We start from the raw sequence: 19,598 nt of genomic DNA, 5'->3' as shown, positions 1-19,598 counted from the left end.
CTGTTTGATTTCATGGTGACTTTAAATCTTTGAACTCAACATCAGGATTGTGTCAAGACAAGATGGTAGTGTTGTCCTCACCCCTTTATCAATGCATTAGAAATCAGTGCCAACGAGACAAACATAAACCAAAACTTGTTGATGTTTTACTAGCCGCAAACGACCTTTGAAATGAGGACGGGAACTGTATTTGTTTGTGTTTTGGTGCTGGCAGGGCCTTTAGTCTGCAGTGCTCTCTGCCAGACCACCTTCTTGTTGAAACCTTTCGACCTCTTGAGACAGAATCAGCTAGTGATGGGTCGTTGGTCCGTGTATCATCTGATCATTTGATTACTCCATTCAATATAACAAACGGAAAAAGAAAAAAACAGTCGATATTTCGTTTTTCCGTATGCACAAAAAAATAAAAAAACGATGTTTTTCTTCTTATTTCATCTTGAAACGGGAAATCCAATAAATAAATAAACCAAAAACGAAATAACGACCCTAATTACTGTTTTTCTCATTTTTGGGTGATGTTGCACGGATTTCTGCGAGCGCGGCAGCGCGCCTAGAGCTCTTCACGAATCTCGCGATCGATCAGTTATCATTCACAATGGCTTCACTCGAGCTGTACATGTTTCATATTCATCAAATGTTTTGAAATAATATGACATATCACGAGATATCGGAAAAGAGGCCGCATGCTCTCTGGGGAACACTGCAACATTATTATGGTCCTTCCGTGAGGTACAGGCTCTGGCATGTTACCTAAAAACAGTAGCCTAAACTGATGTAATGTAATTACATAAAAACCTCACAGTTTCAACACAAACTGAACATCTTTTATGAATTACTCTATAGCAGGACAGTAGTTTTAGCTGGGGGAATCTAATGAACTCGGTTGAGTGAGGTTACGGGGGGGAGGGGCTGTTCGCATCACATAACTTATAAATTACAAAAGTAACTTATGGATTTACACCTTTGCTGCTGCAAGCCAGCTGTGGCTACTTAATTGTTTACTTAAATGTCACATATTAAAAGCAATAATGCTAACAAACTTCGACTGTAAGCTCTGGAAAGTATTATATGTGAACGGCATTGTTCAATATATATTTTTGAAATATTTTACACAGTCATGTCCTCCTCTCTCAGTGTGACTCTTTTAGTGGGAGTGAAAAGTACAAACAAAGCATATGCAAATGCATTCATTTCCATTTCGAGCTTGGCAAGTTCGCATGCACTTGATCCCGGTAAGCGGAAGTACATTGCGCATGCGCAGAGCGAGCGCGCGCAGAAGACCCTGGGAAATCACCCCAAAATGAAAAAAACTATAATTAGGGTCGATATTTCGTTTGGTTTATTTATTTATTGGATTTCCCTTTTAAGGCTGAAATAAGAAGAAAAACATTGTTTTTTTATTTTTGTGCATACAGAAAAACGAAATATCGACTGTTTTTTTTCTTTTCCCGTTTGTTATATTGAATGGAATGATCAGATGATACACGGACCGTTCATGAACGATTCGTTCTTTTGAACGAATCTTTAAAATGACTCGGGAGTAACGAGTGTCTCAGCGAGTGATTCGTTCATTTTGTGTTGACCGCGCATGTGCAATTGTACCAGAAACAGTAATGAAGTTCGTCTCTCGAGTCATCGGGTCCGAGTCCTTTCGTTCTTTTATACCGGAAAGAGGAATGATTAGTTCGTCTCTCGAGTCATCGGGTCCGAGCCCTTTTGTTCTTTTGTCAAATGGTAGCTCCGCAGGCAAACCTGCAGCCTGTACCGGAGTCTTCGAGTCCGAGTCTTTAACGTTACGTGACCACTTCCCGGATCATCAGTCAAATGCATGATGTACGTGTTATATGTTGTATTATAGGAAGAAATATAAAATGATCAAAAGATATGTGCAATAAACATCTTCTCTAAAACGTACCGAGTCTTTAACGTTACGTGACCACTTCCCGGATCATCAGTCAAATGCATGATGTACGTGTTATATGTTGTATTATAGGAAGAAATATTATAAAATTATCAAAATATATGTGCAATAAAAACATCTTCTCTAAAACGTACCGTTCTGTTCTTTTTTCTGTCAGTATATTCATAAATGTTTCTTGTGGATTTCTGCATGTGTTTTTAATTTATCTTAATAACTAACTATTTTGCATAAGAACTGTGCTGGCAAAATATAAACATAAGCAACACTAGTAAAGTCAGTGTTTATGTCTAATGCATATATTACACAAGTGATCTCTTATTAAATAATTGCACATTTAAATGATTTCAATAGCCTATTCTTATATACTTTGCAAACGGCATGAGACTTTTTAGTAAAAAACAACAACCTGTAAACCTTATTGCATACCTGAGTGACCCAAAATTGTTAATGAATTATAAATACATAACTTTACAGAAATGCATCAAAAGCAAGAGTTAAAAACTGCATGAATATTTGTAAGGGAAGTCAGGAAATAAGTTATTTTTGTATGTAATACATTAAACAAGCATCTGTCATATCACGTGACAAAAGAACGAACGACTCAAACACGAAGACTCGGTAGATGAACTAATCATTTCTGTTTCCAGCGCAGTCTGCATAAACTGGCCTATGGGGTTGTCACGTGACAAAACGACTCGGACCCGTGGACTCGGTAGGTGAACTAATCATTTATGTTTTCTGTAAATGCAGCCTATATGGGCAAAATAAGTCTCTAGAGTTGAGCTATAATCCTTTTTGTTTCTTGTACAGATTTCAGAGCTTATATGGCTGTCAGGAAATAATTAAATAACTGTTTCTCATAACTTGTCCCTAACTACAATATAAGTTATTTCTTATTATATATCTGATCAAAACTAGCATAAATAAACGTTATGGGGTAATTTGGCTATTAACATGCAACATTAATTTAACTCTGCTCAGATGAACGAAATGACTCGAAAAAAGATTCGTTCATTTTGCTGAACGAGATTCAAACATCCGAATCGCAAAAATGACTCGAACTTTCCATCACTAGAATCAGCCTCTTTACTCACAGCTACATGCCTGAATGCTTAGGACAGACTGCAATCTGGTGGTCGGTTGGCTCAGCGCACCAGAAAAAAAAGAAACGCTCATCACAATAGTAGTAGTAACTATCATGTTTACGTTTTTTTTTATATGATACCTATACATGTTCATGTGTGTGTGTCTACAGACAGAACAATCGCTGTGCTACCCGTTTGATGCTCTCCATTGTGACAGTCACCACATGACAGTACCACCAAAAGTTATCTCATGATACTTAGCAGTGAATATCAAATGACTTACTTCATTTTAATCAGTTCAATGATAGTGTATATCTCAATATTGTCATTATATAACATTCTTCTGTGGTGACAAAAAGACTAGCATATTGTGTTCATTACATAAATTGTAACACATGTCCTACCCCTGCAAGATTTGTTCTTACGCAGCTGATGAGTAACATGCACAATAGAGAAATAAGAAAACACTTGAGCCTGGTTAAAGATCAAAAATGATTTAATTCCCAAGATGATAAAAATAATTCCATGAATTCTGTAAACCATTGCATAACTGCTGTAGTGTAGACAAGTGTTAACAATTTTAAATGATACACTACAAGAAAAAGATTATGCATTATAAATAATACCATCTTAAGTAATTCTAGTGAAGAAAAACCTCTCTGGCCTTATACATGTCATCCAAACATACAATACAAACTATTCCATAAAGAAGCCTCCATAATTTAAAACGCATAACTCCCAGTATGTTTTAAGGTCTCATGTTGACAACACAAACACAAAGAATTATAATGACAGCAAATTGTATAGTATTAACACTAATTAGAATATAAGCGGTTCTATATATTGATGCATACTGTACCAAAATAAGGGATATGTTTCTTTCTTTTAATATAAATGTCTTCCTCATTTTGACTTATCTCAGCAAATAAATCTGAGTTGCAGTTTCCTTTGAAAATTGAACATCTCTCTCTATTCTACAGTTCTCCTGTAAAACCCTGAGAAAAATACATCTCATATTTCCATCAAATTGTTACACCGATAAATACACAAACTTGAAAACTGCAAACGTGTTTAACTTATAAATTTATTCATTTGTAATGTATCGCAATTCACAAAACTAGTGCTACATTATTATAGATTAACTGTTCTCCACATCGTATTCCAGTGACCCATTTTATATCTAATTTGAATGGTACATTCAATAATGTGGGATTTAATGTTCGATTAAGCGTAACATTAATTATAGGGAACAGTGATTACAAAATTCTACTTTTTTCCTTGCTTGTTTTAGCAAAAATCACTGTTGTAACAGGTATTTTCCCTGGCTAGTTCGCTAAATTCAACCAGTTTAAACATCTGTAATATGTACAAGATTGCATAAATCCTTAGGTTCAATAATCACACTAACGACAGACAACAAAATTAGAAAATGAAAACAAATGAAAGAAAATACACATGAATGCAAAAAAATAAAGACAATTTGATTATTTCCACCGCAGAGCATTGCGGTACATTTCCGATACAAATTTCCAATATAATTTACACATTGCTTAACAAAGGAGTCCTTGGTGCTTCTTTAACTGCAGATGTCTGGTCTTACATCAACAAAGGAAAATATTATACATTGTTTGGATTAAAGATTACAGTTGGAATAAAAATGGCTGATGCAGACAGAGAGGTACAATTATAAATCAGGCTGTGGTTTGGATGTACCAAACAAAATTCACTATCTGTTATTCACACAGATATTTATGGTAGTGAAAAGCTACTTTTAGGAATACCAATAACACAGAACATCACTCTGAAGTCCAAACTTGAAATGACTAGCTTTTAATAATTATTCCTTTATAATTTTGTCATGCTTCACAAACTATTGAGACAAACTGCTATTAACACATTCTTGGTAAAAATACAATTGCATAACATCAATGGATCACAACTGACAGTCGTACTGTGTAAATACATCGTCATGCTGAATTGTTTTTTGAAAATTAGAATCATAACTTTAATATTATTCAAAGACATGGCAAAGTATTAGTTTAATACAGTGGTAAAGCCTACAGAAAATCTGTAATGGGATGCTCGTGCTTTGAGAAATACAGGTTAAATCCTCTCAAGGCACTGAAATTCGGCTCATTTTGTAAGATTAAATTTGTTCAAATAAAATACTTTCAATATGTTTTATTAAAGGCACAAATTTGTTCCAAAGAGACTTGATCAATAAAAAACTCAACAATATTAACAAGCAGCATAACTGTTCATAAGTGTCTTTTAAGCATATGTTTTTGAACTCATACAAATCTGTTTAACTCACAAAAACGAGAGATTTAAGGCTAAGAAATGCTTTCGTAAATGTGACCTGCTGTCTGTCTCAGCCATTTCAACTAGCATGAACAAGGGACTCGTTTTACATCACAATCAAAGCCATGGTAGACAACATTTAACAATACAATAACAGACTTCCAAGTTAAAAATAAGTTTTCATATCCAAATTCTGAAGAATCACAACTAAACAGAAAAACAAACACCAGTCAAATGGAAACTAAAGAGAGCACCTTATGGGCCAAGTATACTCATTTAAATTCCTGACAGCATACAAGTAGTGCACAACCACTAATGTGTTCAAAACTGATTTGAGAATTGTACAAATAAGTACTATTAGTATAAAAAGAAATCATATATACTTCAAATAAGCACTGTTCCATATGGCCACTTAAGAATATGAACACAAATATTCTTTAATTACTATGACATTCCCCCATTGTAGATTACAGCCAATTCAATACTATGTTTTCACCGAGGAACTGAAGAAAACACAACCTCCATATAAAAGAATAATGATACCATTAGGACTTTGTTGACATTATGTAAATAAGGTACAATGATTTGGTCATTTTCTATTCCTAACTACTTCTTCAGAGTGCTGAAATGAAAACGCAGTTATAAAACTGAAGCTAGAGAAAACAAAGAATAACAGTAAAGGTCTTTGGTTGAAACTACAAAATGGGCATTCAGTCCATTAATATTGTCAGCAAAAGCAGTTGGCATAGTTGTCCTATCAAACTAAACATGGAAAAACTGACATAGGAATTGTACATCACTTCATTTAAACTTGGAAACAAAAAACTACAATACCACTTTGGTTCATTTGAATAAAGTCCACATTTGACTTCATCTGAGAAGTAAATGTGAAATCCCAAACATTTCAACCACATTTTATAAGTCAATTAAATCCTGCGTAACAGTCCGATAACCAAACAATGGAACTAGTCCCCCAAGAAAGTGACATCAGCAAAGCTCCAGAGCTATCCATTTGTCGACCCTCTTACAAAAAAATCCATCGCTGGTCAGACTAGAAAAGACAAGCAATGCTTTTAAAGCATCGTACAAAAATATTTTTTGAAATACTTTTGAGCCATCGACTGGACACAACAGCTCCGCACAAATACATTTGGCAGTGTGATCTAGACCTTTAGCCGGTTAACAAAATCCACACACTGACACATGCAAGGACTTTTTTCAAATCGCTTTTTCGTTTTTCATTTGACAAATCAGACCGAACGTCGAGAACATGAGCTACATACAGACCTCGTGGATTCAGGTACAAACGCAAGAAGCAGAGAGAAATAATATATACACTGTCTGTTCCTCGTGAAGCTGAAATAAAACATGAGGGACTGGACAATTAGACCCTCGATAACCATCCCTTTTGCAGAATACCATATATCCCGTCTACAAAAGAAAAAAACAACTCGCACCTCCGTGTAACTGACAATTTACCGCACTGCCGTAATATGAAAGGAACAAGAAACAAAAGTCAAAGGAAACTAAGTTAACACAGTAGCAGGTCATTTCAATTAGATTACCTAAGCACATTACACTGTCGAATTTGGAGACGATAAAAAAAAAACTGATGACTTCTGTCTGTAAACACTACAGAGCATTACAATTCTAAACATTTCAATAAACAGAAATGTACTAAGCCAGTTTAGTTTTTGCAATCGGAGAAATACATCAATCTCCTTATTTGAATATCCCTACATGTTTAAATTAAGGATGATTCAAGGATAATGAAGCTGCACCCAAAAAGCACCATCGTTGATGAAGAAAGAAGGAACGATACTTTAGCCGACCCTCGGAAACACTTTAGTATTCAATTGGGCCAATATATGCTCCGATTATCTGTGATACTACTGAAAACGACATACTTTGCAGAAGCATTCACTAACTATGGGTTTTGTACAACAATCCTAAACTCTTGACAGACGTTTTGAATATGTTTAAGGCAAGGCACTTAAGAGGGAGTGGGCGGAAATCAGATACGTCCTAACATATCTGAAAGGCTAAAGTCCAAAAAACGACTGTGTCGCTGAGGACTTCAGAACACATGTGCTCATCTAACTACATAATAGTCACTATAAGACGGAGAAATTGATTTTACTAAATGCCTTAGCATACAGTATGTGCCTTACTTATATTACAGCTGCTGGTTATGCCTAAATGCATCCAAAGTTTGCACTTATTTGATTGAACAATTGAAGTAACAATGAAAGTAATAACTACTATTTAGAACTATTTTATATGAAAACTAACAAGATATATACACTATACCATGATTTAACAGTAAGAAAAATGAAATATTCTATTATGTTTCACAGTACACACGAAAGCTTCAAACTTTAGCGTATTTGGGAAAAATATATATAAATCTACGAAAATAAAAAGTAACGAGAAAAAAACTACAAAGCAGCTCAAAGCAAAATTTCTAAAACACCCTCAAGACAATTTTCCAAGTCGACAAAGTGCTTTTAACAAGAAACGAATCGTCTTCACGTAGCTACAAGCGATAATGATGTCTGACCAATGAAATCATTTTTAACAGTCGAATCAGGGCCATCAAACTACCAATACGATAATAACCAAGGGGAAGTCGATTAATGCTTCGTGAAAATCTATCAGATATTGCATTTAAGTACTTGATTCGTATCAGTCAAACACCACTTATTAGATTCTAATAAAACTATTGGATTTAATCACTATATGAAATACTGAAAGACACAAAAAGAATGCTATTTAGAAATAGTAAGCATAATATGTATTAGTAGTTCTTCAAAGGGCTAAATCGTTAAATAGTACCTTTTCATGGCTGTACATCACCACTTCAAGATTTTTGTCTTACAGTATGGACATTCCGTTTTACCAGACGCACAGTTCTGACAAAGTACATAATGTTGGCAAGGCTGCAGGACAATGGAACGATCATGCTTTTGGCAAACTATACATTTCTTTGACTGTAGCTGATATATAACCTGTGTTGAGAAAAAGAAGAGTTAACGTCAGTCACACCTTACAGGAAGTCGTTCAATGCAGTGCGTCATGCATGACTGACTGGTGTGGGCGTTACTCTTCCCCCGTAAGCCGCCGAATGAGCGCGCGCTTACGTCTACTACGGGACGAGAAGAGTACGGCGCTTTAATTAGAGTGTGTGTATATGTGACATGGTGACGTATGCGTGTTGGGACCTGCTCCTTCTTACCCCGTCTATGAGGTCTAGGTCGGAGCGCAGCTGACTCTGGATGGAGCGCAGCTTTGGCAGGGGGAGCTGGTCCAGCTCGCCGTAGCTGCGCAGGAGGGGCGTGTTCGGCGAGCGACACAAAACGTCAAAGTCTCTTTGAATTTCCTTCAGCTTTCGCTCGGTATCCTCGCGCTTCTGCTCCGCAAGCTGCCGCTCCGCCTCCGCTGATTTAGCTTGTTCTTTTGCTTCGTGAGCGTCTTTCTGCCACGCTTCGCAGGCCTGATAAACGGGCGATAAACAAGTGCGAGCTGATGAGAATTACGATTTTCTTAATTGATTTTACACCCCGTGCGGCTTTCCTGTAATTCCCTACATTTGGAGAAAAGGACAATAGCTTGAGGTTTCGCTGTGTGATATTATCAACAAATCAGCACAGCGTCCGTTTCCTTTCTACAATGAAACTGGAATCCCTTTGACTTTCTCGACGAGATGGATGCAAATGTATTTCAGACAGTTTCCCAAATGGCTCTCACTTTTCTAAGAAATGCGGAGAGACTTTTCATTGCTTCTTATAAACAAACTTTTTTAAGTAAGCATCTGACCTGTTTGACTTGGTGCCAGGCATCTTCCCATTGCTTTATCTTGCGCTTGGCCTCGTCTAGTTCTCGCAGGAGTCGGCCGATGTCTGTGCTGCTGGAGCCGACCGTGCTGGAGGTAAGGCTGCTGAACACTGGAGACGGGCTGGGAGAGAAGCTGCCACTCATAAAGTCCCATATACTTCCCGCTCCACCATTCAGACCTGAGGTCAAACATTATTCCATCAGCTCTCTCAAAAACCACTTGATTTTACTGTTTGACATATTAAATACACATATATGTGAAATGGAATTCACAATACCTAAGGAGTTCTGCGTAGACGTGGGTGTTCCTAGAAGGCCATGCTCGGTTTTAACAGGCGGCACCTGTGGCTGGCTCTGCTGGGAGGCCATTCCAGTGAGCAGAGACTGGGACAGAGAATGGGACAGTGAGCCGAGCGGGGAGGCGGAAAGAGAGGAGGATGAATGCAGAGAGGAAGACCGAGCCAGAGAGCCGGGAATATTGACAGGAGCGGAGCCTCCTAATAACCTCTGACCTATGGAAGAACAAGTTAAAACATCAACACTGGTAACAAGTGTCTGAGATTAGTCACAAAAAGAGCACAGATAATGTCTTACTTGTTAAACAAAGGCCATTGTTATCCTGGTCCTCGAAATCTTTATCAAGGGAGGCAACATTGATGTCACTAAAATTAAGGTCGAGCGCAGATCCTAAAAGCAAAAAGTAGTATGCATTTCAAAACAAACAAGCTATTTCAGAAGACTAAACTAAACACTCAGATCTGGGTTCGGTCTGTCTCATACATGTCGCCCAATACTTGCTTACCTATTACTGACTCCACGGTATTGCTGCCTGGATAGAAAGGCGTGGCTTTTGCATTCATGGTTGATAAAGTGGTGGGTGATGAACTGTCAGATCCAATACTGGAAGCCAGGCTGGATGTGATGCTCGATGTTATGCTGGATGCTAGCGCGTTCACCACTGAAAACATGCCGCTGTGAGCCTGTGAAAGAAAGCGGTCGGAGAGGACTTCTGTGAGCAAGAGTTCTAAAAAATTGCTTTGAACATGTAAAGAAACTGCCCAGATCATTATTACACTGCAGCTCAGATATGTCCCTGTTCTATTTGAAGGGATGCATGTACTTCAACATTTGTACAAACAAAAAGAATTCATGATTTTATTTCAAGAACACTGTAATAGAGGGTATTTAAAGAGATAGTTCGACCAAAATGAAATATTCTGTCATCATTTACTCAACCTCTTGTCATTTCAAACCTGCTTGACTTTTAGTGCTGCAACGACGCGTCGACATCTTCGATTACGTCGACTACTAAAATACGTCGACGTGCGTGAAATGCGTTGACGCTTCGTATTATTTACGTTTATCTGCTGTAATAGCAGTTTCTGTTCCCGGGCGTGTGTAAATTAATCAGCAGAACAAGAGAAAGAATAATTCACCCGACAAAAAGCGATCGAGAGCCTCGGACGCAGTAAGTTAGTGAATGGACGGAGGAATTCCCCCTAACGTTAAGTTACCCCCGGAATGCGATCATCACAGCATGGACAAGACATCACAAATGGACGGAGAGGGGCTCGTAGATGTAGACTTTCATAATAAATTACTTTTTTGTCATTTACTTTTTTGTAATGTAAAACTACGCTTTACATTAATGATTTACATTAACGCTATTGTACTAGTGTAAGTTAGTGTATGTGAACCTTTGCAGATTGTGACCCTGCTTAAATTACTCTTAAGCTTCAAAAAGGACTGACTATCATGAAACCACCAATGCACTTTTTATGTCATTTGATAGCTTTATGCGAGGAATAAACCAATATAGCATAATGAAGAAACTCTGACCTCCGCTGGTGCCGTCTGTCAATCTCCAGTCAGCATGCGTGTGTACGGTGACGGTCAGGACGCTACTCTTTCCAACATGTTCCAATGTTTTCATTATTCTTCATAATGACAAGATGATAGTCTGTGGTTTTGTTTAAAATGTATTTTGCTAGAGACCGTGAGTTAACGTTACTCGCTGAGTATAGCTTAGTTTATTAGAAGCACTGGAAACGGTCTGAATATGTTGCGTCTTCATACGAAAGAACTCTTTAAACCTCTGATTTAACTGTAAACTGTTGGATTGATGCAACGCACTGTGTGTTAAACATGTAACATATCATCTCTTCTCGTTGTGTTCTAACTATTATTTACTTTGGGGAGCAAAATGATCCCCGGGACTTCAGAAGGAGTAGGTGCTTTAAGCGCATCAGTGCGTCCGGGATGCGCATAACTGTAAATAACGAAGCGAATGCATTAAGCGCATCATTCTGAGTTCCGGGTGCGCGGGCTCGCTTTAACGATACTCTGCATTACAGTCTTTTATTCGGTGATAGTTTTGTACAATAAACAGAGGCAGATAGTAGTATTTTACTTTTACTCAATTATATTATGAGACTGAAACTAGAGTCGGATATTACTTTGAGGAAAAAAATACAGAGCATATATCATGCGCTAGTATTTCATAAACACATTTTTTAATGTTTTTACATTTACATTTAGTCATTTAGCAGACGCTTTTATCCAAAGCGACCTACAGATGAGGGAAACAATGGAAGCAATTGGAACAACATAAGGACAACAAAAAGCATAAGTGCAATAAAAAATTTTTTTTACCTTTAATACAGTACCTTAAGTACATAAAAAAATCAGTATTTTTTTACTTTTAAAATTAAAACTACTTAATTAAAAGAAGATGGTGATTTTAATGTAAACACGGATTAAAATGTTAAAACGACAATATTTATTTATAAAATGTAGTGGAGTAAAAAGTATGATTTGCTTTATAATGTAAGAAAATACTAGAACTTATTGTTTATTTGCAAAGTTTGCCAAAGGATTAATCCAAAAAAATCTTTATTAGATTAAAAAAAAAATAATAATCGTTAGATTAGTCGACTAATCGAAAAAATAATCATTAGATTAGTAGACAATAATCGTTAGTTGCAGCCCTATTGACTTTCTTCTGCAGAATGTTTGTAAATGGTGGTACCCATTCACTTGCATTGGTTTTGTGTCTATACAATAGAAGCGAATGGGTACTGACGTTGTTTGGTTACCAACATTTTTCCAAATATCTTCTTTTGTGTTCTGCGAAAGAAAAAAGTCGTACAGGTTTGAAATGACAACAGGGTGAGTAGATGATGACAGAAGTCTCCTTTTTGGGTGAACTGCCGCTATAAGACAGGGTTCTAACGAGAAGCCTGGAATTTCTAAGAAATATGAATGATAACTTCCTCCATTGCTCTAACATGTTATGGCACCAACAAGCCATATTTGTGCAGTTCTAACGTGTAAATGTGAGGACTGGGCTGCTTTACCTGTTTGTCTTGGTCTATTAACCTTGGATTATTTTCCAGAGACTGGCTCTTCTGGTTCTTTGCCTGAAATCAGATAATACGGCATATCATGTGCACAGAAGTTGTTAAGACAACCTGGAGTGTTATTATGTAGGAAATTGCTACCTGCTTAGGAGAGAAAACAAAGAGGTAAAACACCCTTCGGTTAAAGGGATAGTTCACTCAAAACGAAAATTGTCATCATTTACACACCCTTGTTATTTTTCGAGCACTTATGACTGTCTTTCACTGAACACAAAAGACAGAAATTTGGAGACAGACACTCACAGTCACCGCTCTCAGTATTTTTTTTTTTTTACATACTGTGAAAGTGAACGGTGATTGAGATGGAACGCTCTACCTAACATCGAGGTAATTCGGGTTTGAAACAACATTACAGAGAATTTACTGTTGGAGCAATTGCATCCCTGTCACTGTAACAGTATAACATTGATGCATTTTGATATTTTAGGACGTCGTTCTCTGGTCTTTACTACTTTGGATCTATCATCACTTGGCATGTGCAATCCCAGGTACATAAATTATAACCCAAAATAAATATGCTGACATACAAATTCATGTGGAACGCGCATTTCAAAAGGCACTGTAATAATACCAAGTAGCCAGTGTTACCACACCCTGAGTCTCACAAATGTGTTTGTCTGTTTCACTGACAGCTACAGAGTAATGATTTTCAGTTGGCCAAGCATAAAAAAGCCAGAACAGAAAACCGGTGATAGCAAATGAAATGACCCAAGGGCACAAAATCAAATGGAAACAGAAAGTTTGCAGTGTGTGTCATGCCTGCAGTTCCGCAGGAATTCCCTTTGATAAGGGCTAGAGAAAACGGTCATGTGTACCTGATCCTCCCGTTCAAAACCCGGAGCTTTGGGATATTTAGACGTCGGAGAGGAAACACTGGGCGTGGTGGACTGTGAACATAAGCTACCATTAGTAAAGCATTTTGGCCTGCCGATGGGTCCAATTGGGGACAAAGAACTGTAGCTTCCTGAGCTTGGCGTTACAGTCGGACTATTAGAGCAAGACACCTGAAGAAGAAAAGCACAGATGGTCTTAATGATGCGGTTTCGGAAGCAGCAAAATAGTCTTGTGGTGTTTTTCGTTGTCGATTCAGTAGATCCGAAGGCGAGAGGGTTCAAGTCTCAAGAATAAGGTGCAGAAATCTCATTTTGGTGTGTTTCGAATCAGGACTGAATCTGAGGTATTCTCCCCTTTCAAAACACAGACTGCAATATACATAAACGCAAAGCAAAACAAAATGAACAGAATGAAACGCGGCCGAAATAAAAAGAGAAACGGCAGCATTGGCACAATCGGTTAGCTGCGTTCAAAGTAACGTTCACAACCACTACCACATACAGGTGAACTGTTTTTAGTGAAAAAGATGTATAGCAGGTCTATGCGAAGTGTGTGAAAACGTACGTTTCCTGTCTGGCCGTTGTTGCTAGCGCTGCTGGTGATGGAATTCATGTTGCTACTCCAGTCGGTAACCGGACACTCCGGGTATTGCTGCGAGCCCAGCTTGCACTGAGAACTTGCCTGCATGGCTGAGAGCAACGTGCTCATGGTCTCTTCTGTGGAGGGAATTCCTGCACATACATACACACACCCATGCATAAATAAACAGAGTGTAGAGTTGCTGTATGAAATGATTACACTTCAGGTATTGACAATAGACAATTAGTATTGTTAATGTGCTTACTTTCCACATGTGCAAAAGCACAGAATGGCCCCCTTGGACAGTATCCAGTTTGCCTCATGTCGTTGCATTTTGTAGATTTGTAAATCTTGAAATAGGCATAAGTAGAGAATGAAAAAGTTACATTTATATAGAGAATACATTTTAAGTTGATGACACTAATATGCATTTGGCAGTGTTCAGGTGTGGCAGTCTCACCTCTGGATGGAATTGCTGTTCTGTGCGGGAGTGGCAGTACGGACAGCTGTCGCCGCTCTCACACTTTGAGGGTTCGCCCCATTCATCGCCATGTTTCACACTCGGGCACGGGGTCGATCTGTTACACATAAAACAAAACATACAGGCGCTCGACAAAAACAACGCATTTTTACAAAAATTATGAGAATTATGGTCGTCCCTGTTATTTAAAAAAAAAAGAATGGAAGACTAAAAAAGAACAGAGTTTTTTTTAGGAGCAGTATACAGACTTTTTAAGCGTTGCCATGTTACCTGTATTTGAACTTTCTAGGATTTCTTCTCCTATCTCTGCTGTTGTGATAGTGGGGACAGGCGTAGCCCTGCCTGCACAGACGCGGAGGCTTGGTGCACTGATCCGTTTTATAATTGGCCAAAACAAAATTAGTGTCTGAAAAAAATCAAAACACAATCGGGGAACAGAAACTTCAGATCACTGCCTTTGACCCCCAGCATAAACAGCATTAAATCAGGCGTCATGACTGAATAACTTTATTATAACAAGTCCTTTCGTTACATTCCAAACTGGGTCTGTTCTGGGGTATAAAGATGTATTGTGTCATGATGAAATGAAGATCTGTATTTAAAATCCTATTGGTTGAGCTGTTAACACATGACCTGCATTAATGTTTTGTTTTGTTCTTTATTTTGTGCCTTTACTTCAAATGGTTCAGCTTTATTTATTCTTTTCTTAATTTTATGTTGAAATTGAGTTTTCACAGACCTATTCTGCTTTTAATAATTTACATACAATCATAATTGTGAACCCAGTATTTAATTTTTTTTTAAATGGTACATTTAAAAAAATACCATTTCTGTTATTGTGCGGGGAAGTTTTGTATCACCTTGCCAGCGGGGGTCCTCGTTGAGGGTCTTCTCAATCATGGCCTGGCTGGCCAGCACACCTGGCTGCAGATCAGGAATTCCCTCCCCGGATCCCAACTGTCCGTTCTGCAGCGCTTCCTGTGCCTGGATCTCTCTGTAAATACATTCGTGCAAGTGAGCCCATCCATTCAAACCACCAACAACTCTGAACAGCAGATGTAAAAACAAGACTGGTCTTGATGTAACAACTATTTCCACATATACGTTGCTAGGCAACTGCTGAGATGGCATATTTCTTGTTATTTAATCACTTGTGAGCCACGCTTACAGACCGGATCAGAATTGTTTGCAGCTATGTTGTGCAAACTGCTCTGCAATGCAAACAACAATGGTACATCTCTTTGCAAATCAGGTTAGGTCTAACCCCCACCCCATTTAATCACCCTGACTGCTTGTTTCTGAATTGAATTGCAAATACCCTAGGTGTGTAAATTAACCGAAAATATGTGGTTTTTGCAATTGAAAACAATTGACATACCCAAACGACGTCTAGTGCTAAGTGCTGTTATATTGGGCTACATTTACATTAGCTGGGGGTGGGGCACAGTGGCAAAATTCCCCCGTCTCTATTCTAATGCCACAAGTTTGAGGACTTCCTCTTTCCTGCTATTGCATAAGTGCGTCAGAAATCATACCTTATGTCATAAACTGGTGGACGAAGATCATGTGGTCCATGAGCGAAAGCGCAGTGGAGGCCGTTCTTCACACAGTGTCCACGAGCGTCTGTCTCATGGATGCAGGTGCCGGTCTTGTAGTAACGTAAATGGTACTTGCGCTCTGTGTCACCGGTGGTCCGGTGTAAATAAGGACAACTGTGAAGGGTAAAAACGTGCAGAATAAATACAAAGCCACTCATTCTCACACGCAAAAACACGCATCTAACCATGTTGCAAAATAACTACTGCACACTCCTGCCTTGCAGCCATTTCGTACATAACACAATTTGATAAAGTAATATATAATTATAGATATAACATTTTTTATAGTGATGCTATGTGCTACAACAAACACAGATTGTGTATCACATTTTGCTGTGTATCCCCACATGAAATCACTAGTCAGCCATACTGAATGGAATTTCTTTTATTACTGGCCTAAATCTGTCTTACAGTTAACTATGTTATCATTTTCATAATGCAATAAACACTAAACAGACAGGATCAACGCATAATGTTTCTACAATGCAGACAGATCAGATTTAAAAAAAAAGAAAATTATATATAAGGCACACAAAAAATTGGGTTGTAATAATACAGACAGCACTGTGGAGGTGCACAGACCTGTACTGAAACTGCTACATACCCAATAATCTTCTCAAATACAGCAACTGCATCTTGTTCAGGTAGCAACAGTAACTATGGCAACAGCTATGATGTCAGCACGGAACGGCTGCTACTGGATGAATGGATGCGTGATCTATGAAACTATGTGACATACATTGTGCAGTGTGCTACGACCGAGAATGGATCAAATCTTATTTAAAGACTGTCACATTAGCATAAATGTGAGTTCAAGAGCAATTGACTAAAGATGTCAAAGAGAGTAAATGCTGCATTTGAAGAAATAACATTACAATAAAGATGCAATATCTCAGGATGTAGCAAGAAAGTCTTGTAGCATGAAAAGAAAACTGCTATGCATATGCACATAATCCTATAAGCCTAGTCGTAGTAGTGCCTTTAGGGAACTTAAGAGGTAACACTACAGATAGTATCTGAGCTATTTGAACTCAACTACTGTAGTAATATGTTATACATAGAAAATAATACCAATAAAAAATAAATGCAATTTCCATTGGGGATCTATTAGTAACCTATATATATATATATATATATATATATATATGGAGCATTGTTTTTGCATTAATAATGTTTTCACCATTAAACTAATCCTTTAAAATAATTGATTAAAGTTTAATAAACTCCAAGCAAAGATCATACAGCACTTTGTTTTTAGTACGTGCAGCTGGAGGACCAATCACAAACCAGAAAACAAGGGGCGTGTCCTTCTGTTCTCTCAGAGAACAGCGCATAAAGAAAACAACAAACACGACTCTTCGCTGCCCTTCATTTACAAACTTAACATTTATATCGATAAACCACAAGACAAACTTGAGTGAGACTGGATTGGACAAAAGTGTAAAGATAAAGGCGCGAGACAACATGAACGCGATGAGAAAGATATTGATTTGACAATCCACATGTTTTCAACGACGAGGGAGTCAAACATTAACATTTGATCAAACAGTGAATTTACATTGGCAGCAGACTGACTGCAACAAATTTTATTAAAGGGGCGTGTGCCACACACTCGCAAGACGAGGCGAAAACACATATAACACGAAAAGTGTTGCTTGAGGTTATTAAAAAGCGACAATGTCTCATCCTGAACCCCAAACACATGTATTCTCAATAAACGTGCGTTGCAATATACAGTAACGTTATATATTTAAACGTGCCTTAGTAAAGAATGACTACTACTTGCAAGCGTGCTTTATGCAAAGGTTTATGCATCGGCTGTCTGAATGAAAAAGTTACTCACTCGTCTCCGTCAGGGCATATTCCTGTTGTTTCGTCATACTTGGTGCAATACACATCGGGGCTGTAATTAAAAGTCCCGTCTCTTCTCCGTATGGGTCTCCGTCTTCTCTGGTTTAGAAAATGCCAGTGGAAACACGTAAAGGGTCTATGCTGCGTGCATTTGTGCTGCAAAAACAGTGGGCACTGTTCGGTCCTGAACTCCTTCAAATATCTACAATAAAAAGGGGACGGGATGTTACAAATCATTGTTTATTTACCTCGCCAAACACCGAACTTGAGCGATGTAAACAATAAAGCATCACAGCAGTGTCGAGTTGCATTTTATGACGAGCTGTTATAAGTTCAACTTTAGAGCTGTCGTGGCTGTGTTCACTGCGTAGTTTCTCTGACGCTACCATACGACAGCAAAACTAGCGCTAAATAAATGTTATACTTCATGCACCACATGTTCATAATCTATTTAACATGGAAATGTATTTATTATGCGGGTTCAAAAAGTGGCAAACACAACATTGCGTTTCATACCATAACATTTCAATAGCGCCATCAACTCTAGCCACCGTGAGCTATTTGTCAAGGCTCCCCACAACACTACGAGCTTACGCTAAGTACTCCGCGATTAGCGTTTACAGTTACGTACCAATTTTGACGTACGCTCCATTCAAACCATTCGAGCGTACGGCGCAAAAGGAGCGTAGAGTAAGAAACACGGGCCGAGGCGGAGGAAGGAGGCGGATGCAGCTAACAAACCAGCCTGCTAGCTACATCTAGCGAGCGTCTGACTCGCTCGCTTTGCTGTGCAGTGTACATGTCTTCAAGCTTTCGGACAAGCAGGCTTTGAGTGAATTAAAGAAAACCGCCTTTGTAAGTTGCAAAATGCACAAAACGCAAGAAAAGCGTTGATACAACGCACCGTTTAACCAAGACGAGATGTTTATTTGATCAACATTAAACTGAGAGAGCCGCGTGCATTCGAAAGAATTTACAAAAGGAAAAGCACCATTTTAAACGCACGAAGGAAGAAGAAACAACAAGCGTTACAAATGCACACCCGACAAACGACTGTCGAATAGGCATCGCATTCTACAGAAATGTATTTTCGTCTCTTTGATGTTAACTTTACTTACGTATAGTGGGTTGGTTTCTCGGTTTGAGGAGAAGCGCTCGCCGCCGTTTTCGAAACCGACGGCATTTTCAGTCAAAACAATAATAGCGCGTGCGCGGGGCCCCTTTCGTCTACTCATGCTCTCGCGCGCCGCTGCAAGGCCAATATGAGCAACTGGCGGGACAAACAAATATGGGACACTGACCATGCTGCATAGCAGCACTACTATAATGTAATTATGCATGGCACGATGTGGTTGTTTAGACAAAAATACTCAATACGGACCGTTTAAAAATAACTACAATAAATAAATGCAAACTGTAACACCATACAACACAGTTTGTTAGACAAATATCTACATAGAACAATTTAAATGTACATTTCTATAAGCAACCCAGAAACCAAATGATGTAATTCCTGATTTCTAAAGTTTTATTTCCTTATTATTAAAACAATTACGTAATTAAATATAGGATTTTTTTTAATCTTTTATGTGAGATTTGAGGCTAATACCTTACTACGGCCCAGCACCCAATTTCATCAGTTACAGTACAAAGAAATATTTAAAAACAGGGCGCACTTTCTGTTTCTGACATGTA

General features: G+C 38.2%; 1 protein-coding gene across 3 annotated transcripts; it reads right to left on the bottom strand.

Moving 5' to 3' along the window:
* Window positions 1–3,479: 3,479 nt before the first annotated feature.
* Window positions 3,480–19,131, bottom strand: unkl (unk like zinc finger). Of its 3 annotated transcripts, XM_057346016.1 has the most exons (16): window positions 19,022–19,131; window positions 17,896–18,105; window positions 15,990–16,166; window positions 15,315–15,448; window positions 14,725–14,860; window positions 14,434–14,551; window positions 14,239–14,323; window positions 13,959–14,125; window positions 13,376–13,564; window positions 12,498–12,560; window positions 9,944–10,121; window positions 9,736–9,828; window positions 9,420–9,653; window positions 9,124–9,320; window positions 8,543–8,800; window positions 3,480–8,315 (listed from the first exon to the last, which is right to left on the bottom strand). In XM_057346016.1, the coding sequence occupies exons 1-16, from the start codon at window positions 19,084–19,086 to the stop codon at window positions 8,160–8,162; spliced, it is 2,460 nt and encodes an 819-aa protein (XP_057201999.1). In that variant the 5' UTR covers window positions 19,087–19,131; the 3' UTR covers window positions 3,480–8,159. The 3 variants fall into 3 exon arrangements, with proteins under 3 accessions (XP_057201999.1, XP_057202000.1, XP_057202001.1); XM_057346017.1 differs by lacking the exon at window positions 13,376–13,564; XM_057346018.1 differs by lacking the exons at window positions 12,498–12,560; window positions 13,376–13,564.
* Window positions 19,132–19,598: the final 467 nt, after the last annotated feature.

Source organism: Triplophysa rosa, linkage group LG11, assembly GCF_024868665.1.
Source record: "Triplophysa rosa linkage group LG11, Trosa_1v2, whole genome shotgun sequence".
Classification (NCBI taxonomy): Eukaryota; Metazoa; Chordata; class Actinopteri; order Cypriniformes; family Nemacheilidae; genus Triplophysa; species Triplophysa rosa.
The sequence above is the reverse complement of the archived record's forward strand: the minus strand, read 5'-3'. Positions and strand labels throughout refer to the sequence as shown.

Excerpts from the sequence above, each read along its gene's own strand:
- unkl (XM_057346016.1), bottom strand. The coding sequence starts at position 19,086 with ATGCCGTCGGTTTCGAAAACGGCGGCGAGCGCTTCTCCTCAAACCGAG. Across the intron at positions 14,861-15,314 it reads CGAGGACCCCCGCTGGCAAG|ACACTAATTTTGTTTTGGCC; the intron begins GTGATACAAAAC and ends GATTTTTTTCAG. Across the intron at positions 9,321-9,419 it reads GTCTACGCAGAACTCCTTAG|GTCTGAATGGTGGAGCGGGA; the intron begins GTATTGTGAATT and ends GTTTGACCTCAG.